The sequence below is a fragment of the Cherax quadricarinatus genome, chromosome 18, assembly GCF_038502225.1.
Source record: "Cherax quadricarinatus isolate ZL_2023a chromosome 18, ASM3850222v1, whole genome shotgun sequence".
NCBI lineage: Eukaryota > Metazoa > Arthropoda > Malacostraca > Decapoda > Parastacidae > Cherax > Cherax quadricarinatus.
Genome location: NC_091309.1, coordinates 30801441 through 30828536, shown reverse-complemented (window position 1 = coordinate 30828536; position 27096 = coordinate 30801441). Strand labels below are relative to the sequence as shown.

Here is a 27096-nt window from a genome sequence, read left to right as displayed (position 1 = left end):
ACAGCGACTTTGCAGTGTTTTTTGTATGTTTTTTATAGTTATATTTGCGATTTCTTGGTCTCATTTGATAGAATGGAAGACATATTACAGAAATAGAGATGATTTTGATTGGTTTTAGCACTGGAAATGGCTTGAAACTGACCTCAAAGTAGCGGAAATGTTAAATTTTTGCCGATGTTCAAGAGTAAACAAACGACCTCACACGTCTAATACACTCCAGCTGGTGGGTCTAATATACATTCACAAATGTGGTGATGATATTTATTCAATTATTACAATATTGCATAACAGTAAATCTTCTGTTTTTTGGTGTGAATAAAAATTCATTATGTGAATAAAAAATCAAAATGGAATTTATATGTAAAGCCTCAAAACATAACTAATGAAAAGAGGAAATGCTAGTTTAGTGCCAGGAATACCCACATTGTTTATTTTGGACCCTATTTTGAAATTGAAATATTTTGAACTTTGTGTTAAATTGGCCAAATTACCAATTTCCGATCACTTTATTTTGTAGTTGAAACAGTTGACTTGGCAATTTCTTGTGCTCAATCGATAGAATAGAAGTAATACTAGTGAAATAGCTAAGAATTTGGTCGACTGGAATAATGTAATTGGCCTAAAATGGAAGTCAAAGTCGGCAAAATTGCCGATTCGTAAATATCGCTGACACATCAAAATTCGCGAGAGCATAATTTCATCAATTTTCCATCAAATTTCATACTTTTTGTTTTATTACCTTCACAAAAAGATTCTCTACTATTTCATAAGAATTTTTTTTTTTTTTTTTTTTTTTAAATTCTTGGACACATGGGCACCACTTCAGATTTTGGCCTTGGACCCTGAAAGGGTTAAGTAAGTCATTATACTCAAGACTGGATATTAAGCCTAAAAACTACATTAGCCTTGCAATTAAGACTATGAGAGTGAAAACTTGGCAACATGGTAACACCCCAGCAGCCTTCTCCCTCACTGACTAGGCATTTCGGGCAGGCTAATCCTAATTCTTACTCTATATTGACACCGGTTATGGAGCAGTACATTTTAATATACCTTATTGCATACTAGGAAACTGAAGTCCTTAATTAGATTTATAATAATGTGGTAATACAAAACATGACAATATTACAATTAGTAAATTTAGTAATGGTAACGGTTAAGTCTTGGCATGATACATTGTTTCTATTAATTATAGCTCCTATACATGTATTGGGAGAGTATCTTAAGTAAACTTAGGACTAACTTAAGATTTGTTAGGCAATAGCTATATGTATTAGGAATTCTATGCTTACAGTCATTTGGGTGATTGTAAGTGTAAATTAGGGGGAATCACAGATATCGAGAGTAAATCTATTTTGTTTTGGATGTGTGCATGATACAAAAAAGAGAATAGGTGGTTTTCATATAGTTAGCTGATGATGGGGTGTGTTAGGGAGATAAGATGTTTTTTAACTGTAGTTTTAAAAATGGTGGTTGAGTCTGCAGTTCTAGAGTTTTCAGGCAGGGAGTTCCAGATTTTAGGCCCTTTTATGCACATTGAATTTTTGTAGAGATTTAGCCAGACATGGGGAATGTCATAGAGATTTTTGTGTATGGTATTGTGTCTATGGGTCTTGTCACAACTATCAAGAAAGTGTTTTACTTCAGAGTTAATATTGAAATTTATGGTTCTGTAAATGTAGATTGCACAGTAGTAGGTGTGAATGTCCTGTACATAAGTTTAGGTCTTTGAAGAGTAGGGGGGGGGCTAACATTGGATTGTGTGATAATTTTTACTGCAGGTTTTTGTTGGGTTATTATGGGCTTTAGGTGGGTTGCTGTTGTTGATCCCCAGGCACAAATAGCATAGGTGAGGTAGGGATAGATGAGTGAATAGTATAGTGTGAGTAGGGCTGATTGTGGTATGTAGTAATATATCTTGGAGAGGTTCCCAGCTGCCTTCTCACTCCCTGTTAAGACTTACAGGATACTCACTAGATGCTGTTAGGAAAGAAGAGTTCCAGGAATATTTTGAGAAGTGGCAGAGGTGTTGGGATCAGTGTATAGCCTCCCAAGGAGACAGCTTTAATAAGGTGATTGGGTAAGCTTGTATATTTTTTCACAGCGGTCCAGGAACTTTTTGATAGTGCCTCGTATTATGTCTTCTTTATTAATTAAGAGCTGTGTGGCATTAAGATATGATGACAGTATGCCGAGAATCATGTCTACAGAACTGGACAAAGACATGACACCTGTTTGAGGACACCCCACCTCACAGCAGTGTTAGGTGAGTTTCTTGCATCATATTTATGTCAATAGGAGGAGATTCCAACCACTAGAGTTAAGCAGGTAGAATTTTACTAGACTCATCAAGTCAACATAATTGGACCCAGGGTGGGCATCAAGAAGCATCACCCTCCCTGTCAACATAGCTGACATAAGTGTAACAAAACAAATCAGTTCTTAATGGCACATAATAAATATTACTAAAACAAGCCTTGGGAGTGGAGTTGAATATGACTTAGGTTCTATGGTGATAAATGATTAGGGATATAACCCTATAAAACTTGTCATGGATTTAGTGTTACTGCCATTTAAGGTGAGAAAATCCTCCACAACTCCTAGATCATTGGAAGTCCGGCTATATAAAATAACCGGTTTCCCTGAATCCCTTCACTAAATATTACCCTGCTCACACTCCAACAGCTCGTCAGGTCTCAAATACCATTCGTCTCCATTCACTCCTATCTAACATGCTCACGCACGCTTGCTGGAAATCCAAGCCCCTCGCCCACACAACCTCCTTTACCCCCTCCCTCCAACCCTTTCGAGGACGACCCCTACCCTGCCTTCCTTCCCCTACAGATTTATACGCTCTCCATGTCATTCTACTTTGATCCATTCTCTCTAAATGACCAAACCACCTCAACAACCCCTCTTCAGCCCTCTGACTAATAGTTTTATTAACTCCACACCTTCTCCTAATTTCCACACTCCAACAGCCTCCTCGCTGCAGCATTTACAACCCAAGCTTCACACCCATATAAGAGTGTTGGTACCACTATACTTTCATAAATTCCCTTCTTTGCCTCCGTAGATAACGTTTTTTGTCTCCACATATACCTCAACGCACCACTTACCTTTTTTTCCTCATCAATTCTATGATTAACCTCATCCTTCATAAATCCATCCGCTGATATGTCAACTCCCAAATATCTGAAGACATTCACTTCTTCCGTACTCCTCTTCCCCAATTTGATACCCAATTTTTCTCTATCTAAACCATTTGATACCCTCATCACCTTACTCTTTTCAATATTCACTTTCAACTTTCTACCTTGACACACACACACCCAAATTCGTCCACTAACCTCTGCAATTTTTCTTGAGAATCACCCATAAGCACAGTATCATCAGCAAAAAGTAACTGTGTCAATTCCCATTTTGTATTTGATTCCCCATAATTTAATCCCACCCCTCTCCCAAACGCCCTAGCATTTACTTCTTTTACGACCTATCTATAAATATAATAAACAACCATGGTGACATTACACATCCCTGTCTAAGACCTAATTTTACCAGGAAGTAGTCTCCCTCTCTTCTACACACCCTAACCTGAGCCTCACTGTCCTCATAAAAACTCTTTACAGCATTTAGTAACTTACCACCTATTCCATACACTTGCAACATCTGCCACAGTGCTCCCCTATCCACACTACATCATATGCCTTTTCTAAATCCATAAATACAATAAAAACTTCCCTACCTTTATCTAGATACTGTTCACATATATGCTTCAATGTAAACACCTGATCTACACATCCCCTACCCACTCTAAAACCTCCTTGCTCATCTGCAATCCTACATTCTGTCTTACCTCTAATTCTTTCAATAATAACCCTACCGTACACTTTTCCTAGTATACTCAGTAAACTAATTCCTCTATAATTTTTACAATCTCTTTTGTTCCCCTTCCCTTTATATAAAGGGACTATACGTGCTCTCTGCCAATCCCTAGGTACCTTCCCCTCTTTCATACATTTATTAAACAAAAATACCAACCACTCCAACACTATATCCCCCCTGCTTTTAACATTTCTGTCATGATCCCGTCAGTTCCAGCTGCTTTACCCCCTTTCATTCTGCGTAATGCTTAACGCACCTCCCCCACACTTACATCCTGCTCTTCTTCACTCCTAAAAGATGGTATACCTCCCTGGCCAGTGCATGAAATTACCGCCTCCTTTTCTTCGTCGACATTTAAAAATTCCTCAGAGTATTCTCGCCATCTACCCAATGCCTCCATCTCCCCATCTACTAACTCTTCCACTCTGTTTCTAACTGACAAATCCATTGGTTCCCTAGGCTTTCTTAACTTGTTTAACTTGCTCCAAAATTTTTTCTTATTTTCATTAAAATTTCTTGACAGTGCCTCTCCCACTCTATCATCTGCTCTCCTTTTGCCCTTTTGCACTCTCTCACCACTCTCTTCACCTTTCTTTTTCTCTCCATATACTCTACTCTTCTTATAACACTTCTGCTTTGTAAAACCTCTCATAAGCTACCTTTTTCTCTTTTATCACACCCTTTACTTCATCATTCCACCAATCACTCCTCTTTCCTCCTGCACCCACCCTCCTATAACCACAGACTTCTGCCCCACATTCTAATACTGCATTTTTAAAACTATTCCAACCCTCTTCAACCCCCCCCATTACTCATGCTTGCACCAGCCCACCTTTCTGCCAATAGTTGCTTGTATCTCACCTGAACTCCCTCCTCCCTTAGTTTATTCACTTTCACGTCCCTCTTACTTGTTGTTGCCATTTTTCCTCTTTTCCCATCTACCTCTTACTCTAACTGTAGCTACAACTAGATAATGATCCGATATATCAGCTGCCTCTCTATAAACGTGTACATCCTGAAACCTACCCATCAACCTTTTATCTACCAATACATAGTCTAACAAACTACTTTCATTATGCGCTATATCATACCTTGTATATTTATTTATCCTCTTTTTCATAAAATATGTTTTAAAAAGTTAACCATTCTTATGTTGTCTAGACTTAAGTAGGTATTGTGTACTAGGATTAGTTTGCCCGAAATGCCCTGGCATGATAGTGGCTTTCTTTGTACTTAACAAATCAAAATTGTAATTACACATTGTAACCTTTGCAAAGAAATAAATCTTTAATCTTTAATCCTTATCATTTTACTCTTTCTTATATTCACTTTTAATTTTCTTCTTTTATATACCCTACAAAACTCATCCACCAACCTATGCAACTTCTCTTCACACTCCCAAAAGCACAGTGTCATCAGCAAAGAGCAACTGTGACAACTCCCAGTTTGTGTGAGATTCTTTATTTTTTAACCCCACGCCTCTTGCCAACACCCAAGCATTCACTTCTTTTACAACCCCCATTTGTAAAAATATTGAACAACCATGGTGACATCACACATCCTTGTCTAAGGCCTAGTTTTACTGGGAAATAATCTCCCTCTCTCCTACATACTCTAACCTGAGCCTCACTATCCTCGTAAAAACTCTTCACTGCTTTCAATAACCTACCTCCTATTCCATACATTTGCAACATCTGGCACATTGCCCCCTATCCACCTTGTTATATGCCTTTTCCAAATCCACAAATGCCGTTTCCCACCAAGGTAAGGTGGCTCGAGAAAGAAAGTTTCACCATCATTCTCTCCATCACCGTTTTGCCAGAGGTGCACTTACACTACAGTTATAAAACTGTAGCATAACACCCCTCCTTCAGAGTGCAGGCATTGTGCTTACCATCTTCAGGACTCAAGTTCAGCCTGCAGGTTTCCCTGAATCCCTTCGTAAATATTACCCTGCTCACACTCCAACAGCAAGTCAAGTCCTAAAAATCATTTATCTCCATTTGCTCCTATCTAACACGCTCACGCATGCTTGCTGGAAGTCCAAACAACTAACACACGAAACCTCCTTTACCCCCTCCCTCCAACCTTTCCTAGGCCGACCTGTACCCCGCCTTCCCTGCACTACAGATTTATACACTCTCAAAGTCATTCTGTTTTCTTCCATCCTCTCTACATGCCTGAACCACCTCAACAACCCCTCCTCAGCCCTCTAGATAATGGTTTCGGTAATCCCGCACCTCCTCCTGATTTCCAAATTACGAATTCTTTGCATTATATTCACACCACACATTGCCCTCAGACACAACATCTCCACTGCCTCCAGCCTTCTCCTTGTTGCAACATTCACCACCCATGCTTTGCACTCACATAAGAGCATTAGTGTAACTATACTCTCATACATACCCCTCTTTGCTTTCATGGACTAAGTTCTTTGTCTACACAGACCCTTATCTAAATACTGTTCACCTATATGTTTCACTGTAAACACTTGGTCTACACACCCCCTACCCTTCCTAAAGCCTCCTTGTTTATCTGCTATCCTACTCTGTCTTACTCTTGTTTCTTTGAATAATAACTCTAACCACACGCTTTACCAGGTATACTCAACAGACTTATTCCCCTATAATTTTTGCACTCTCTTTTATCCCCTTTGCTTTTATACAAAGAAACTACACATGCTCTCTGCCAATCCCTAGGTACCTTACCCTCTTCCATACATTTATTAAATAAAAGCACCAACCACTCTGAAACTATATCCCCACCTGCTTTTAACATATCTATCTTTATCCCATCAATCTCAGCTGCCGTAATCCCCTTTCATTCTACCCTCTTTCATTCACGCATTTCCCCCCCAGTCACAACTCTCTCCTCCTCACTCCTACAAGATGTTATTCCTCTTTGCCCTATACAGTACATGAAATACAGCTTCCCTATCTTCATCAATATTTAATAATTCCTCAAATTATTCCCTCCATCTTGACCGATACCTCTAACTCTCCATTTAATAACTCTCCTTTCCTATTTTTAACTATCAAATCCATTTGTTCCATAGGCTTTCTCATCTTATTAATCTCGCTTCAAAACTTTTTCTTATTTTCAACAACATTTGTTAACATCTCACTCACTCTCTCATTTGCTCTATTTACATTGCTTCACCACTCTCTTAACCTCTTTTTCTCTCCATACACTCCTCCCTCCTTGCATCACTTCTACTGCGATTGACTACCAAGTAGTCAAATTATCAATCAAATCATTAATTAAATCCAATCCAATAATCTGCCATTTCATACTTGGGTAACATAGAATTTGCCTTTACAGATAGGGCAGTTAACTTACTGGGTAGTAAGTGCTATCCTGGGTCCTCTAGAAGCTTCTTTACTCATTTGACCACACAGACAAGCTGCCATGATTTACCTATGTAGATTTGCAAATCCTTAAACTGTTAACTTGATGACTTACTCTATGTTGTCTGCCAAGCCAATTCATTGTACCTTCCTTCCAAAGTGACTACAAATATCTATTACTGAGTCACAACACACAAACCAGGTGGCTGGAGAAGACACCTTCTCTCCCCAATATACTTTCAAGTGACTGCCCCAACTGACCTTGTGGAAAATGTTTGGCCCTGGAAGGTTCAATTCTAGAGGTCTATAGCTATATCTTAAACATACTAAGCTGCTTAACATACATTCCTAGTCTAGTTTAACCCTTTCAGGGTCTGTCCCGTAGATCTACGGCTTTACGTTCAGGGTCCAAACCGTAGATCTACGCCATGAGCTCAGCTCACTCTGATAAACTGTGAGTGGTAAATTTGGGCCTAGATATGAGAGAATGCATCTATGTGGTATGTGTGCACCACATAAAACAAATCCTGCAGCACACTGTGTATAATGAGAGAGAAAAACCGAGACTGTGATTTTCGATTAAAACAGCGACTTTGCAGTGTTTTTTGTATGTTTTTTATAGTTATATTTGCGATTTCTTGGTCTCATTTGATAGAATGGAAGACATATTACAGAAATAGAGATGATTTTGATTGGTTTTAGCACTGGAAATGGCTTGAAACTGACCTCAAAGTAGCGGAAATGTTAAATTTTTGCCGATGTTCAAGAGTAAACAAACGACCTCACACGTCTAATACACTCCAGCTGGTGGGTCTAATATACATTCACAAATGTGGTGATGATATTTATTCAATTATTACAATATTGCATAACAGTAAATCTTCTGTTTTTTGGTGTGAATAAAAATTCATTATGTGAATAAAAAATCAAAATGGAATTTATATGTAAAGCCTCAAAACATAACTAATGAAAAGAGGAAATGCTAGTTTAGTGCCAGGAATACCCACATTGTTTATTCTGGACCCTATTTTGAAATTGAAATATTTTGAACTTTGTGTTAAATTGGCCAAATTACCAATTTCCGATCACTTTATTTTGTAGTTGAAACAGTTGACTTGGCAATTTCTTGTGCTCAATCGATAGAATAGAAGTAATACTAGTGAAATAGCTAAGAATTTGGTCGACTGGAATAATGTAATTGGCCTAAAATGGGAGTCAAAGTCGGCAAAATTGCCGATTCGTAAATATCGCTGACACATCAAAATTCGCGAGAGCATAATTTCATCAATTTTCCATCAAATTTCGTACTTTTTGTTTTATTACCTTCACAAAAAGATTCTCTACTATTTCATAAGAATTTTTTTTTTTTTTTTTTTTTTTAAATTCTTGGACACATGGGCACCACTTCAGATTTTGGCCTTGGACCCTGAAAGGGTTAAGTAAGTCATTATACTCAAGACTGGATATTAAGTCTAAAAACTACATTAGCCTTGCAATTAAGACTATGAGAGTGAAAACTTGGCAACATGGTAACACCCCAGCAGCCTTTTCCCTCACTGACTAGGCATTTCGGCCAGGCTAATCCTAATTCTTACTCTATATTGACACCGGTTATGGAGCAGTACATTTTAATATACCTTATTGCATACTAGGAAACTGAAGTCCTTAATTAGATTTATAATAATGTGGTAATACAAAACATGACAATATTACAATTAGTAAATTTAGTAATGGTAACGGTTAAGTCTTGGCATGATACATTGTTTCTATTAATTATAGCTCCTATACATGTATTGGGAGAGTATCTTAAGTAAACTTAGGACTAACTTAAGATTTGTTAGGCAATAGCTATATGTATTAGGAATTCTATGCTTACAGTCATTTGGGTGATTGTAAGTGTAAATTAGGGGGAATCACAGATATCGAGAGTAAATCTATTTTGTTTTGGATGTGTGCATGATACAAAAAAGAGAATAGGTGGTTTTCATATAGTTAGCTGATGATGGGGTGTGTTAGGGAGATAAGATGTTTTTTAACTGTAGTTTTAAAAATGGTGGTTGAGTCTGCAGTTCTAGAGTTTTCAGGCAGGGAGTTCCAGATTTTAGGCCCTTTTATGCACATTGAATTTTTGTAGAGATTTAGCCAGACATGGGGAATGTCATAGAGATTTTTGTGTATGGTATTGTGTCTATGGGTCTTGTCACAACTATCAAGAAAGTGTTTTACTTCAGAGTTAATATTGAAATTTATGGTTCTGTAAATGTAGATTGCACAGTAGTAGGTGTGAATGTCCTGTACATAAGTTTAGGTCTTTGAAGAGTAGGGGGGGGGCTAACATTGGATTGTGTGATAATTTTTACTGCAGGTTTTTGTTGGGTTATTATGGGCTTTAGGTGGGTTGCTGTTGTTGATCCCCAGGCACAAATAGCATAGGTGAGGTAGGGATAGATGAGTGAATAGTATAGTGTGAGTAGGGCTGATTGTGGTATGTAGTAATATATCTTGGAGAGGTTCCCAGCTGCCTTCTCACTCCCTGTTAAGACTTACAGGATACTCACTAGATGCTGTTAGGAAAGAAGAGTTCCAGGAATATTTTGAGAAGTGGCAGAGGTGTTGGGATCAGTGTATAGCCTCCCAAGGAGACAGCTTTAATAAGGTGATTGGGTAAGCTTGTATATTTTTTCACAGCGGTCCAGGAACTTTTTGATAGTGCCTCGTATTATGTCTTCTTTATTAATTAAGAGCTGTGTGGCATTAAGATATGATGACAGTATGCCGAGAATCATGTCTACAGAACTGGACAAAGACATGACACCTGTTTGAGGACACCCCACCTCACAGCAGTGTTAGGTGAGTTTCTTGCATCATATTTATGTCAATAGGAGGAGATTCCAACCACTAGAGTTAAGCAGGTAGAATTTTACTAGACTCATCAAGTCAACATAATTGGACCCAGGGTGGGCATCAAGAAGCATCACCCTCCCTGTCAACATAGCTGACATAAGTGTAACAAAACAAATCAGTTCTTAATGGCACATAATAAATATTACTAAAACAAGCCTTGGGAGTGGAGTTGAATATGACTTAGGTTCTATGGTGATAAATGATTAGGGATATAACCCTATAAAACTTGTCATGGATTTAGTGTTACTGCCATTTAAGGTGAGAAAATCCTCCACAACTCCTAGATCATTGGAAGTTAGTCTGTGAATACAAATATGCACCTGGGATGATTAACAAAGCCTGTACATCACAGGGATGATTGTGGACATCTGACGAAATGTAACAATGCTTGTTAAGTTACCAGTGAAAGTGATCACTGGAGGCGAAAGAAAATGAAAGCAACCCTAATTTAATTGTCACCACCGACACAGTCCCAAAAAGAAAATCTGGATACTTTAGCATTTCTAAACTTTTAGCCAACAGGTTGTTACCCATATTAGAATCTGTCATCATCTGATATTCACTAATTGCAACCTGTCCAACCACACCCTCACTACATTCACTTGTCCCAGACCCCCCCCCCCCCCTTTTTTTTTTCCTTGCCCCTCCCTTTTTTTTTTTCTTTTTTTTTTTTGTAATAGGACTGAAGAAGCCCTTGCATTTCCTTTAATAAATGTTCTGAACTGTACACAAAAGTGTTAGGTAAAGAAAGGTGGATAGTGCAAGGGAGAAAAAAGTGATTGGAGGAAGGGTTGAGCAAGGCAGAAGTGTGCCGTGGTAGTTAACTTTGGCCATGGAATGAAATTGATAAATAATAAAATCATACTGTTGAAATTCACTGTTTGAGTAAGTTGATGTGAAGGAATAAAGATGTGTGTAGAAAATGTGGGATAGCAGAAAAGGGCAGAGGTAAGGGGGTATATAGTAGTAGACTGGATCAAGAAAATTACAGTACTCTGCAATGATTTGAGTGTCTCAAGAAAAACTAAGGCAAATTGTTTTGAATTGCATATTATATTATATATTGGATTAAAACTGGTTCATGAAACACATGTGGGTGGACTTATCTTTGGACATGTATATAGTAATACAGATTAAGTAAATGGTAGAAGTTTTTCATATTCTTCTAGTAAATATAGTCTATACAGTACTTGATAAGTATTGTTTTGTGAGATTGCATGATAATCTAAAAATTTTTGGTGGCAGGTCCATGGACATATGTTACACTGCTGGCAAACTGCCCGTGGGTCATCATCCTGCAAGACCTTAGTTTGGGTTTCTTTTATGGCACCTTTATGACTTTCCTTCATTTTTTAACTTACTTATATTTGGAGGTAAGTTAAATGATGTTGCAGTGTCTTAAATTTGAAAAGGACTTGCTAGAGGATTTGCTTATAACTTTGTAGCAATGTCTGTGTTTAACAATAGCAAATAATATTTTTGACGTTTATACATATGTAATGAAACTTATTATACATAGCTCTGTTTTTTAACAATAAACATTCACAGCTATGAAATATGCATTTAAGCAGTCATAGTCACAAGCAGCTCCATCAGTTGTGGCCAGTAACATAACATTTTTCACTCTCCAGTAGTGTATTTCTAAGTTAATATTCTTGAGACAGTGCTGAATCAGTAGGGATGTCATACATCACCTGGGGAATGGCAAGTAGTTAGACTTGATTCAAGCATAGGAAAGGTGGCTACAGTTTCTTGGATCAAGAGCCTTTCAACATGAAGGTAGTGGTATATTCAGAAAGTTGGAAAGATGCACGTCTCAAGGTTGAGTTTACTACTGTGCATCACTTAATATTGTGAATTCAAATGGAATGTGGTGTTGCTCTGAGCCCCAGTTATTCTTAGAATTAAATACACAGAAAATGTTTAATACTTAAGCTCGATTTCTATCCATTTTCCTGACATGTTAAAGTATTATTTCCATCTTAAATGTATTTTAATGATAAAAAAATGTAGTGTGAAAACCAGCCCCATAAATTAATAATCCTTATGCATCAAAGGATTTAGCATATGAGCATTATTTGGCAAACATCAGCTAACACCACTGATATTGATGACATCATTTGTTTGTAAGGAAAATATCAACTAATACTTTTAATATTGATACCATTACAGTAGTCTAAATATCACTTAAGATAAGTCAGAGCGAAAGACTTTGTAATCTCTCCATATTATACCAAATGCCAGTCCTTTACTGGCCATAACTTTGCTAGTTGAAATGTAGGAAGTGCAAGTGTTGTGTGATTGATATGAATATCGTTTGTTGGCTCATTGGAAGTGCTAAGTACAGATCGGTGTGATTGATGTGCATGTATGTGGCTTGTTGGCTTATTGGAAGTATTGAATACAGAAACAAAACTTTTTTTTAAACAATGAACATTTCATTGGTCATACCTAAATATAAATTGATAAGTTGTGTCCCGACCGTTTATTCTATTTACAGTGGTTTCTCAAGTTAGGATAATTTTGAGTTAGGATTTACCCTCATAAAGCAATTTAGTTTTAAGTTGTGATGAAAAATTTGAAAAACGATATGCTACAATGGTTGGCATACGTGGAAGAGTCTCAACCCAGAGACGAGGCAGGGTGATGAAAAGGTCTTAAATGGAGTGAAGGTGGAGGGAGTGTTGGAAGTGAGTGTGGGGGGAGGGGTTGATTGGTAGTGAGGGAAGGTGGAATCATAGAATGCAGTTAGGGGAGGGAGGAAGGCAGTATGTGTACCAGATGTGAGTGGTGGGAGACTGCGACAAATGTAAATATGTACATATTTTAAATATTCAGTTCTTTACCACTCTCTACCTGCCTGGAAGGGAGACCCTACATGTACCAGATGCATACATGCAGGCTGTGGGAGACTGTGGCAAGAGTAGAAATATTAAGTCAACAATCCTTTACCAATCTCTGCCTGCCCTGCTTGCTCTACCTTGCTTTGCATGCCCCAGTCTGCCCTGCCTGCAGTACATGTTTTGCCTGCTCTGGCCTATCCTGCCCTGTCTGCTCTACCTTGCTACATGCCCCAGCCTGCCCTGGCCTTCCTTGCCTGCTCTTTCTTGGTTTGCTGTGCCCTGCTCTGCCAGCTCTGGCCTACCTGTTTTTCCCTGGCCTGCCTACTATACTGCCTCTGGAGATTTCAAGCTTAAGCCTGTGTTTATTTACCACTCAGAAAACCCCAATGTGATTAAACAAAAAATATCCAAGGGCAGGTTGGGTGTTCTAGCGTCTTGCAACAAATTATCATAAAAATCATGTATTTTGGGGGTTGAGTTACGATAGTTTTGAGGTGCGATAAGTCTTCTGGAACAAATTAATATGATAACTCAAAGGACTACTGTATTTCAGAACAGGATAATATTGTGGACAAAGTAATGGTGAAGGGGTGAGTGTTGGTTTGAAGGAGTCTTAGCATATTCCTGGTGGACACCCTGAGGCTCCCACAGCAGAAAAATGATTATAAATCCTTATTAAAAGACTGGGGTAATTTAGCAAATGAAGTGAGAGATGGATCACATCAGAGGCAGTGATTTCTGATACAATTAGCATAAGATATGTACTGCAAGTATAGTACAACACTGCTAGTTTTACTACAGTACTAGTTTTTCTTCCCAGGTACTATGCATAATTATGTTTTTTCACATGATGAATAAACAGACAGTTAACCCATCCTTGTAATAATTTTGTATCTTTTAATACTGCAAATACCTGAAATCTAGGTTTTTGTTACTCATTATTTAGAGTATTAAGCAATTTTGCAACTGATATGTTATGAAGAGTTTACTGCTATGTATTAATTAGTGAATGTTTTTATTCCTAGCCTGTTAAACGTTGTCCAAAAGTTAGGACAGCAATGGTGCAAGTTATCAGCGGCTACACGGCAACTATCTTCCTTATAGATGTCATGGAGCATGCCATCCTCCTGCACAACCCTCTGCCTTTTGTCTGGGAGTCTCTTCACCTTGGACTGGCTACCATCACAGTTTTGCTGGTGGTGGCTTACCTCACTTACATCACCATAAGGGTCTACTCGGTTAGTCGTTTCTCGTGTACAACAAATATATAAGAGCAAGACAGGCATGATGGGATTCGTGTGTCATGAAAAGTTAAAATATAAGCTTTATGCAGCGAGAACAGATTGTAAGCCTTGTGCTTAGCAGTTCCACAGTTACAGTAATGAGTTTCAGATTATTCACCTCCTACATGCTACGAAATTAAATCACACAGAAGTTGTAGTAGAACTCTGTGAAGACATAATGAGGCACATTAGAGAAAATACTCTTTCAAGGTTCAAGTTGGTTTCATTACTATAATTATATTACATTTTGGTGATATTCCTGTGGAAAAACTGTATTGGTGTAAAAAAATTTGTTCACTCAATAGCTGTCTTGCCAGACATGAGTAGATATCATACTTCAGATGACCTTTATAACTGCAACATTCCTTCCCATCTTTCATAGTACAGGCACTGTACTTCTCACCTCCAGAACGGCAACATCCTCGCTCATCATTTAGAGTGCAGACACTATACTTCCTACTACCATAGCTCAAGTCTGGCTGGCTAGTTTCAACACCTGTATCTCTTCATAAGTGTTACCTTGCTCACACTTCACCTGTATGTTGAAACCAATTTCAGGTGATACAGGTGCTGAATCAGTTCACTGTAGCAGGAATTCCACCCTTCTGGGAGAGGTGGAGGGTAACCATGATGTTAAGCTTTTTGATCTGAGGAATTAGACTACTGTCTCCTTTCCTGGATTAGATTTGATTGCCTCTATTACATGCCAAGGATAAGTATCACGAAGGAAGACCTGCACACTGATCGTAATGAAAAGATAATTCATATAGCATTAGTACTATAAATTAAAATATTAATAGCAGTCCTAGGTAGTAGGTTGGTAGACAGCAACCACCCAGGGAGGTACTACCATCCTGCCAAGTGAGTGTAAAACAAAAGCCTGTAATTGTTTTACATGATGGTAGGATTGCTGGTGTCCTTTTTCTGTCTCTTAAACATGCAAGATTTCAGGTACGTCTTGCTACTTCTACTTACACTTACGTCACACTACACATACATGTACAAGCATATATATACACACCCCTCTGGGTTTTCTTCTTTTTTCTTTCTAGTTCTTGTTCTTGTTTATTTCCTCTTTTCTCCATGGGGAAGTGGAACAGAATTCTTCCTCTGTAAGCCATGCGTGTTGTAAGAGGCGACTAAAATGCCGGGAGCAAGGGGCTAGTAACCCCTTCTCCTATATAAATTACTAAATTTAAAAAGAGAAACTTTCATTTTTTTCTTTTTGGGCCACCCTGCCTTGGTGGGATATGGCCGGTTTGTTGAAAAAAAAAATTAATAACAGTACAAAAGTCTGTAATTCTGTATTTTGTCCATAGCAATAGTGTCTAGTTACCCTCTGAAGTATTGGGCAAAGTCTGCCAACTCCAATATTTATCTGGTGCAGGCCAAAGTGACCACACCTCGGAACTGTCTGTTTTCATTGTCCCCTGAGACTACAGCTCGGAGAACAGTACAATACTAGACTAGTGCTACAGGCTATAAAACCCTCTTTTCTTAGTGTCCATTTGTCTTCTGCATCAATGGACCAAGTCTGTTATTTAAGACAACAACCAGACGATAATGAAATAACAATTTTATAATTTGAGAATTGCGGACAGTCTGCATTATCATACATCCCTCCTTCCTTTTAGTCCATTAATGAAAGGTTTTACTGTATTTATTTGATGTTAAAGCAAAGCAGGTTAAATCTATTTCATGCATAAGCTATAAGGAAATTCAACAATACAGCAAGACTACTTTTCTCAGGGTAAGGTTATAAAATATGTCTGCATAAAGATATACTCCTGACTATGAAGGATGATTATCCAGGCCTTAATTAAGAACCAGTGAAAGACCTTGTCCTGACAGTGACTACATAATAGACAACTAAAGTTGATCCAGTCAGAGCCCAGGTGATATCACAAAACATCTACCAAGATATCAGTAACACTTCCTTGCCTCACCCACTTAAGTGTAACACCACCATAGTAGACAGATGCTGAGAGGAAACTGACAACTTATGGTAGCCAGAAGCCACAAGGTTAAGACAGTGCACATGAGACAGATAGCAGCACACAGGTTGACAGAATCAGTACCGAACCTCAGGTGTCTTCAATCTCCAGGTAACCCTCAGTCCTAGAATTAGTCTAAAACCTCTGGATGTGAAGTAACTACTCTGTATTATCGTTCACTCAAGGCACCTCAAAGAAAAGATAGTCGAAACTTTATGAATGAGACAGAGATAAGTGACAAGGCTGAAGGTGAAAGTGGCCTGACTCTGTACATGCCTTGCATCAGAATGTCACTTAATTTGGCTAATCTAACCTTGAGGACTGCCTGAAACATACCATCATCACCTAACTATATAATGTGGCAAGAAGTCATATATTACACTGTCACACTATTACCGTATGCTTTGCAATAAGGATAATACTAATGATATCAGTGTACATCTTACTTTCTTTGCACAGAGGTATACTCCTAACAATACTTAATATAGATAAAATAATAATAATCCTAATATTATGTTCATTGGTTTGTTGTACAATTTGTACACTGGTATAAAACTTGTTAATAAATACCATGCGTCACTCGCACCTCACTCTCCACATATATATACATGTATTGTCTTTCAGCCTCTGTATGTTAGAAGTGATCAAGGTCCCAGGACCGAAATGTTTTCTGATAAATATGTCCTGGTGTTTGCTTACATGTTTTTCTAAACCAATTTGTACACTACACTTAAGCACTGATATTTGTCATTCTCTTGTGTCTACATGACAGCCTTGTAATCCCCAGATGCTGTATGACCCTCATGGGTTATGGCTTCATCATGACTAATACTAATACAAAGGTTCCATTAGAAGTCTTGACCTCTGGTACTGACAGCAGTTGGAGATTGGGCAGGGTAGTAATTGCCTATTTGCAACTGCAGGAGAAGATGGAAGCTTGTAATGTCCTGAAAAATGGTATGAGGATACCAATAAGATGTGGAAAAAAGACATGTACAGTTCAGGACATTTATTACAGGAAACGTTTCACCACAAGTGACTTCTTTAGACTTAATGAAGAAGCCACTCGTGGCCAAACGTTTCCTGTAATAAATATCCTGATCTCTACATAAGTGTCGTGCAGTACTTCAGCATTTGCTATTTTTTCCATCTTATGAAATGCAGCAGTGCATTAGATCAACCACATTTATTTTAGAAATAGTTTAAAAGCTGTTGATCATATACGAGGTACCCATTACCTTGTTTCCTACCAAACTTGCTGATCACTACTAGACTACCTACAGTTCTCACCCTTAGAATCCTAGTAAACCCTCGTACAAAGTGACTTCACACAGCATGATTTTCTTGCAACTTTTTTTTGAAATTGTAACCCAGAATTATGATAGTCAAAAAAAAAAAAAAAAATGTTACCCAAGAAATGTAGGTACAGTACTTTAGTTTGAGTAGGTGCAAATTTTCTAATATTCAAATACCCAATAACTAGAGAGTGCCTCTTCTGCTTCGCATTAAACTTTTAGCACTGATGTGCTTTTCTGTAAATGAGGATTACATCGTTATTGGTATGCATAAATCCCAGTTAGCCAACTTTATAGCACTATAGAATTTTTCAATCTGTTCACTGATGGCCATGAGCAGTGCAGCCTCTTGTCTTTCTTGTTAAGCCTAGGGTTGTTGGGGGTGTGATATGTGAGGCATGGCTCCCAGCCTGGGCCAGCACTGGTGCTGCCTACCTCCCTGTTCTGCCAACCACTGCTGCATGCCGTTCCAGCATTTCCTGTGGCCCATTGCATAAGCTAATGGAAACAACATCATTCTCACAATATGTTTGTGCATCCTTTGTACTATGTCCTTTGGGGATAGCAGTGGGGACACTATCAGACTGAGTGCATTACCATATAAATTGATGCTTTACAGGCAAATAATTATAGTCACTTTAAGGAAACCAAAATCCACATCACTATCATCATTACTCCTCACATCATCTATCCCCAACCACTGGAGAATATGAGCTTTCACTTATGGCATGAGCAAGTTCTGGATGAACTGACTCGAAATGTGGATGGCTGTAGGTTGTTGGAGTTTTCAGTATCCCAAGCATTGCTTTCGGTCACTAAATGTTCAAACGCATAGAACTCATCCTCGGTTCCATAATCCTCAGTGTTGGAGCTGTAAATGGAGAATAATGCATGCTGAATTTGCTTGGGGGAAAAACTCTTGCACCTACATGGCATTAACAGTGGTATAATAAGATGGTGTTCCCATATTTTTTGTATGGTGCATGCACTGCTCAGACCCATTCTCTCATGGCTAGGCCTACAAGGCCTCTCCTGCCAAGTTTGAGGTGGCTAGAATTTATGCATAGATCGACATAATAGATGCTGACATCAATGACATGGAAGAAAGTGAAAGGGCTAAAACCGAGAAAAAATTACAAGTCCCCTCATAAATTTTATGTACAGTTAATCCCTTGACTGTCACAGCCCCAAATCCTGAGGTGTCTCCTGGTGTCGCAAAATTTATGAAAAAAGAAAAAATCTCTTATGAAATGATAGAGAATCTTTCCCTGATTGTAATGACACCAAAAGAACAAAATTTGATGGAAAACTGATGGAATTACTCTCTTGCAAAGTTAGTGACCTTGGCAATATTTATGAATCGTCGATTTCGTCCACTTTGAGCCTTATATTCGGCTAATTCCATTGTTCCAGTCAACCAAACTCATAGCTGTTTCTTTAGAACTCCAGTTTTTCTATCGATTGAGTACAAGAAACTGCCCATTTACCGATTTCAACTACCCAATAACGTGGTCAGAAATTTGCAATTTGGCCAATTTCACGAAAATTAAAAAATATGTTAATTTTAAAATAGGGTCCAGAATGAACAGTGCAGACATTCCTGGCTCTAAAATAACATTTTCTTTGTTCATCAGTCATGTCTCCAGGCCCCTCTGATATTACTCTTGCTTTCTATTTTGAATTTTTATTCAAACAAAAAATAGAAGATTTACTGTTATGAAGACTACTGCAATATTGTAATAATTGTATAAATAATGTCAACCCATTCATGACTGCATATTAGAATGGCTACTTAGACATTTATTGGAAAATGACATCATTTGTTTACTTTTGAACATCGGCAAAAATCAAACATTTCCCCTTCTTTGAGCTCCATTTCAAGGTTCTTTTCATAGTAAAACCAATCAAAATCACCTCTATTTCTATAATATGCTTTCCATTCTATCGAATGAGGCCAAGAAAACAAGAATACAATCATAAATACTATACGAAAATAGACCACAAATTCGGCATTTTAATTAAAAAAAACGGTCGGAGTTTTTTTTGTTTCTCATTATGCACTGCGTGCTGCAGGATTTTTTTTATATGGTGCACACTGACCACGCAGACCCATTCTCTCGCATGTGGGCCTACCAGCTTTCTCCTGCTTGATTTGAAGACGCTAGAATTTATGAGTATATATACGTCAAACACGGTGGCTCGTAAGACGTATATATATGACCGAAACAGTCAAAGGGTTAACACGGCCAGAAATGAAAAATAAATTTCCACATTTCTTGGCCAAAAAAATAATATGCCAAACATTCACCAAAAAAGTAATATCTTAAAATAAAATGTATTTGGTCAAAATACAACTGAGAACAAGTTTGTGATTTGAGTTGGTTTTTTTACTGATACTGTGTTTCATTTCCATGGCACTAATATCTTTTGTTGAACCACATTTTTTCACCTTCTAATGCTATCATATGAATTAGTTAAATCTCTCAATGATTTATTTAATTTCCTCTCAACACTGAGTCTAGATCTGCCGCTCTGAAGTATGATTTTCTGGCACATTGTTAGTGTTCTTGTACTTGCACTCATCCATGAATTGAAAGTATTTATAGTGAAAATTATTTTGACCAATGCAGGCAGTTATTGTTGTGCAGAAAGGAGGACAAGAAGAGCACAAGGGGACAGACATGGAGCCTGTTAGCAAGACATGTGAGGCATCATCATCATCATCAGCAGCAGCAGCAACAGCAGCAGCAGGAGCAGTAGGTGTAAGGTGGAGGGAAGCTTTGATGCTAGTTGTGTCCTGGCTTTGTGTTCTCCTTACTGCTGTAGAGTTTGTCATCAAAAGAGTGAGTAACAAATATTATTCTTGACATTGTTATATAGTAAACCCCATAACGCACAAGATATTCATGAAAATCAGCACCTTACGAAAAATCCCTGGGGAAGGGGGAGGAACAGGTTAAGTATCGAACACCTCCAGATTTTCTAATTTTTTTTTTTTTTTTTTTTTTTTTTTACTTTTCTACTACAGTACAATTTTCCTCACATTCTGTTAGTCATTACCTGGAGCATTTGAAGAGTGTGGGAGGGTCAGTATGGGCCTTTTGGACCAAGTTCGATGCAACATGTTTCATTAGCTGACTCATATACATTCACACTCAGTATACGTAAAAATAAGACACATTTTCTTACCAAATACTACCAGACATGTAAGAATTCACCACACTATAATAAAGATGAATGCATTTGTAAATGTAATAACCAAGAAAAATAAAGTGATTATAGTGCTTGCCTAAAATGTTATGGGAGACCGTGTCTGGGAAATGTGGAGAACTGCTAATTCTGGCTTTGGCCCCCACCAATATTGTGAGATTGCAGATTTCTGTATCAAACTCTTCAATACATATCTGAATTAGTTATATTCAGTGAACCACTTTGGAATTTTGGTCTATCACAGTTACCTCTAAACCACTACTTTATGACCTTCCTGGAACATTCATCCCAGTCTTGCCTCCTTCCATTGTAAAATCCTTTAATTGGATTGCCATTTTCTCTCATCTCAGGACTGTCCTGGAGACCCATAGGCCATTTGTAACTCCAGAGATGTAACAGCTGGAATGGGAAGGGTGGTGCCATTCATGGTTTATGAAAAAATGTACAGAAAGATGCTTTAAATTTTTAAAAAGCATTGTAATGTACAATATTCTGTATTTTCTTTGCTCTCAGTAATCCTGTGAACAGTACTGTAAATTGGAGGAGGCAGACATAACAAGAAGTACATTTCATAGTATTGTAGTACCTGTACAGGTAAATCTGGTTAATTATAATGATTTTTCAGGAGTCTTTGAGGGTAAAAGCAGAGAACTTTTGACAGGACCAGAAAAGCTTTACATAATTTATTTATTTATTTTGTCTTTGCAAACAGTACATTGAGATTTTGTATTTACAATAGTGAGTTGCAATGCAAAGAGAGCCTCTGTTATGCCTAGGCATAATAGAGGAGTTGGATATTTCCACCAACTTGCTTGGCAGAAAAAATCCTGAGCTTTGCATTCAGTCTTGATTTTTCAAGTTTCACAATCAGCATATCCAAACATCACTCACTATGTAATCATTGACAGAAGCATGGTTTCCATATTCTTCTTTCAATAAACTGGCCGTATCCCACCGAGGCAGGGTGGCCCAAAAAGAAAAACAAAAGTTTCTCTTCTTAAATTTAGTAATGTATACAGGAGAAAGGGTTACTAGCCCCTTGCTCCCGGAATTTTAGTCACCTCTTACGACACACATGACTTACAGAGGAAGAATTCCGTTCCACTTTACATGGAGATAAGAGGAAATAAACAAGAAAAAGAACTAGTAAGAGAGGAGAAGCAAGATGTACCTGAAACCTTGCATATTTGTGAGACAGAAAAGACACCAGCAATCCTACCATCATGTAAAACAATTACAGGTTTCCATTCACACACTCTTCGTAGTAACCACCCAGGGAGGTACTGCCATACTTCCCTGGGCGGTTACTGTCCACCAACCCACTACCTAGGTGGTTTCCATATACTGTACTCTTGAAAAAATGTGACCTTAATGACTGCACATGCAAGTGATATGTCCTGAATCTAATAAACTACCCTGTTGAAGTGTGTGTCAACAAAGTAGACATCAAGAAAAAGATTTCCTATTTAACCTTTTCTGTAACTCTGCATCTTTTTGTATTTTACTTATAACTGCATTATATTAGTAACAAAAATATAACCCATTATTGTTTTCTCTTGGTTATTTTTGACAGAAAATATAACCCAGTGTTATTTTTTCTTGTTTATTTTTGACTCTTTACAGTATTTTTGATTCTTTACAGTATTTTTATTTTTACAGCTGCATGATGGAATGTGGATCTGGGAAGATATTTTTGGGAATCTTGAAATTAAGAACACAAGTGGTCTTCTGCTGGGTGTTTACAGTATGTGGAATATGTTCACATTTCTGGTTTTAATAGTATACCCCCCAGTGCCACTACCTATCACACCACAAGGTAAGAACATTAGTTACTCTTGTCATATACACACTGTTGCCACTTCCTTCTCACATATGGCAAAATATGATTAATGATATTTTTTTTTTTTTTTTTATAAAATTTGTATATTTTATTAAAAAATAAAATATTTAAACAGCCAAAATAAGAACATGTTTTTCTTAATTTTGCAACATTTTAGCACAGTTTGCAGGATGTATTTATATATCATAAAGTAAGCTCTTGGATCTGTAAAATGTTTTACGCACATACATATAGGTGAAGTGTACAGTAGGGTTATTATTAAAAGAATTAGAGGTAAGACAGAGTAGGATTGCAGATGAGCAAGGAGGCTTTAGAGTGGGTAGGGGATGTGTCTACCTCGAGTCTACCTGGAGGGTATTCTGGGGATCAACACCACCGCGGCCCAGTCCATGACCAGGCCTCCCGGTGGATCAGGGCCTGATCAACCAGGCTGTTGCTGCTAGCCGCACGCAGTCCAATGTACAAACCACAGCCCAGCTGATCTGGCACCGACATTATGTATCTGTCCAGCTCCCTCTTGAAGGCAGCCAGGGGCCTATTGGTAATTCCCCTTATGCTTGGTGAGAGGCTGTTGAACAGTCTTGGGCCCCAGACACTTATGGTGTTTTCTCTTAGTGTATCAATGGTGCCCCTACTTTTAATTGGGGGTATTTTGCATCACCTGCCTAGTCTTTTATTTTCGTAGGGAGTGATTTCTGTGTGCAGATCAAGTATAGATCAAGTGTTTACATTAAAGCATATGTGTGAATAGTATTTAGATAAAGTTAGGGAAGTTTTCATTGCATTTATGGATTAAGAAAAGGCATATGATAGTGGATAGAGGAGCAATATGGCAGATGTTTCAAGTGTATGGAATAGGTAGTAAGTTACTAAATGCTGTAAAGAGTTTTTATGAGGATAGTGAGGCTCAGGTTAGGGTGTGTAGGAGGGAGGGAGATTGCTTCTTGGTAAAAGTAGGTCTTAGACAGGGATGTGTAATGTCACCATGGTTGTTTAATATATTATAGATGTGGTTGTGAAAGAAGCAAATACTAAGGTGTTGGGGAGAGGGGGGTTAAATTATGGAGAATCAAGTACAAAATGGGAATTGACACAGTTACTTTTTGCTGATACTGTGCTTACGGGAGATTCTAAAGAAAAGTTGCAGAGGTTAGTGGATGAGTTTGGGAGGGTGTGTAAAGGTAGAAAGTTGATAGTGAACATAGAAAAGAGTAAGCTGATGAGGGTATCAAATGATTTAGATAAAGAAAAATTGGATATCACATTGGAGAGAGAGAGTATGGAAGAAGTGAATGTTTTCAGATACAGTGGACCCCCGCATAACGATTACCTCCAAATGTGACCAATTATGTAAGTGTATTTATGTAAGTGCATTTGTACGTGTATGTTTCGGGGTCTGAAATAGACTAATCTACTTCACAATATTTCTTATGGGAACAAATTCGGTCAGTACTGGCACCTGAACATACTTCTGGAGTGAAAAAATATCGTTAACCGGGGGTCCACTGTATTTGGGAGTTGATGTGTCAGCAGATGGGTTTATGAAAGATGAGGTTAATCATAGAATTGATGAAGGAAAAAAGGTGAGTGGTGCATTGAGGTATTTGTGGAGACAAAAAAATGTTATGCATGGAGGCAAAGAAGGGTACGTATGAAAGGATAGTGGTACCAACACTCTTAAATGGTGTGAAGCTTGGATTGTAAATGCTGTAACGAGGAGGTGGCTGGAGATGTCTTGTCTAAGTGGTGTAAATATTATGCAGAGAATTCGGAATGTAGAAATTAGGAGAAGGTGTGGAGTTACTAAAAGTATTAGAGGACTGAAGACGGGTTGTTGAGGTGGTTTGGTCATTTAGAGAGAATGGATCTAAGTAAAATGACTTGGAGAGTGTATAAATCTGTAGGGGAAGGAAGGCAAGGTAGGGGACATCCTCGAAAAGGTTGGAGGGAGGGGGTAAAGGAGATTTTGTGGGAGAGGGGCTTGGACTTCCAGCAAGTGTGGGTAAGCGTATTAGATAGGAGTGAATGGAGACGAATGGTTTTTTGGACATGACGAACTGTTGGAGTGTGAGCAGGGCAATATTTAGTGAAGGGATTCTTGGAAATCGGTTATTTTCATATAGCCGAACTGAGTACTGGAAATGGGAAGTACAATGCCTGCACTTTAAAGGAGGAGTTTGGGTTATGTTATGTATCTTTATATATGCTTCTAAACTGTTGTATCTGGGTGCCTCTACAAAGACATTGATTATGTATGAGTGAGGTGAAAGTGTTGAATGATGAAAGTATTTTCTTTTTGGGGATTTTCTTTCTATTTCGGTCACCCTGCCTCGGTGGGAGACGGCCAACTTGAAAAAAAAAACTATACTTAATATTCTGTGAAGTTGATTATGTACACTTCCCTCTTATAATGCAAGTTCTTCAAGTGTGAATTAGCTACTGAATATCTCTTCTAAAAAAATTCATGCAGCGTGGCCTATTAGCAGTTAAGAACATAAGAAAGAAGGAACATTGCAGCAGGCCTACTGGCCCATGCGAGGCAGGTCCAAGTCTCCTACCGGCTTAAGCCTATGCCCCAACATAGTCGGGTCAGGTCACATTCACCTAAGGAAGGAGCACGGCATCTGACCTAGTAGCACAAGTTAGTCAGGTCCACCTCACACCCACCTGCACCCACTCATGTATTTATCTAACCTATTTTTAAAACTACACAATGTTTTAGCCTCTATAACTGTACTCGGGAGTTTGTTCCACTTATAAACAACTTTATTACCAAACCAGTCCTTCCCTATATCCTTTCTGAATCTGAATTTTTCCAGCTTAAAGCCATTGCTGCGAGTCCTGTCTAGGCTAGATATTTTTAGCACTCTATTTACATCCCCTTTATTTATTCCTGTCTTCCATTTATACCCCTAATCATATCATCCCTAAGTCTATGCCTTTCTAGAGAGTGCAAATTCAGGGCCCCTCAGTCTATCCTCATAGGGAAGATTTCTGATACATGGGATTAACTTTGTCATCCTCTTTTGTACGTTTTCCAGTGCATTTATATCCATTCTGTAATACGGTGACCAAAACTGTGCAGCATAATCTAGTTGAGGCCTAACCAAGGATATATAGAGTTGAAGAACAACCTGAGGACTTCTATTATTTATGCTTCTTGATATAAAGCCAAGGATTCTGCTTGCTTTATTATGAACACGTATGCACTGTAGTCTTGGTTTTAGATTACTGCTAACCAGAATTCCCAAATCCTTTTTGCAATCAGTAATATTAAGATCTACATTATTTAGTTTGTATGTGGCATAGTTATTTTCCTATCCAGTGTTTAGAACTTTGCATTTGTCTATATTAAACTGCATCTACCACTTTTCTGACCACTGCATCAGTCTATTCAAATCTTCCTGGAGTGCTCTAATGTCCTTGTCAGAATAAATTAGACGGCCTATTTTGGTGTCATTAGCAAACTTGCTTATGTTGCTATTTATTCCCTCATCTATGTCGTTTATGTAGATTGTGAAGAACAAGGGGCCCAACACTGACCCCTGTGGAACACCGCTCATGATGCTTCCCCACTTTGATTTCTCCCCATTTATGCAAATTCTCTGCTGCCTATTTGTCAACCATACCTCTATCTAGGAAAAAATTTCTCCTGTTTTGTGTGCCTTAATTTTCCTCAATAGTCTCTGGTGTGGGACTCTATCAGAAGCCTTACTGAAGTCCATATTTATTTATTTATTTTATGTCTTTGCAAACAGTACATTGAGATTTTGTATTTACAATAGTGGGTTGCAATACAAAGAGAGCCTCTTATGCCTAGGCATTATGGGCCAACTTAACATTATTGGTTTACAGACTACTTAACACTAAGGATTATATCATAGTTGTACAGTAGGATAGTAATTATTTCATAGTTGTACAGTAGGATAGTAATTATTTCATAGTTGTACAGTAGGATAGTAATTATTTCATAGTTGTACAGTAGGATAGTAATTATTTCATAGTTGTACAATAGAATATTAATTATAATTGAATCAAAATTTGTATAAGGCAAAAGATATATTCATATATTCAAAAATGCTTTTTGTGAAAACAATGATTCAATTATATTCATGTTAACAATGGATAAAAGGTTCAAAGTGATTGTTGAAGTTATGATGTGGGAGTACATAAGTGAGTGTGTGTGTACTGAGTACAGTGGACCCCCGGATAACGATATTTTTTCATTCCAGAAGTATGTTCAGGTGCCAGTACTGACCGAATTTGTTCCCATAAGGAATATTGTGAAGTAGATTAGTCCATTTCAGACCCCCAAACATACACGTACAAACGCACTTACATAAATACACTTACATAACTGGTCGCATTGGGAGGTGATCGTTAAGCGGGGGTCCACTGTATTTAGCATTTAGTCTAGGGTGATTAAGTGGCTTTTGAGAAGTCTTAAATTGATTTTCAGACCGGGTTACTTTAGTATCTTCTGGTAATGAATTCC

General features: G+C 38.0%; 1 protein-coding gene across 5 annotated transcripts in view; it reads left to right on the top strand.

Moving 5' to 3' along the window:
- LOC128689424 (protein wntless) overlaps positions 1-27096 on the top strand; it is a 169422-nt gene that overhangs the window by 118129 nt on the left and 24197 nt on the right. For all 5 annotated transcript variants that reach the window (XM_053777686.2, XM_053777685.2, XM_053777684.2 and 2 more), the window contains 4 exons: positions 11382-11509; positions 14005-14217; positions 20182-20394; positions 22421-22577. In XM_053777686.2, the coding sequence (XP_053633661.1) occupies positions 11382-11509; positions 14005-14217; positions 20182-20394; positions 22421-22577 (711 nt within the window). The remainder of the gene's footprint in view (positions 1-11381; positions 11510-14004; positions 14218-20181; positions 20395-22420; positions 22578-27096) is intronic.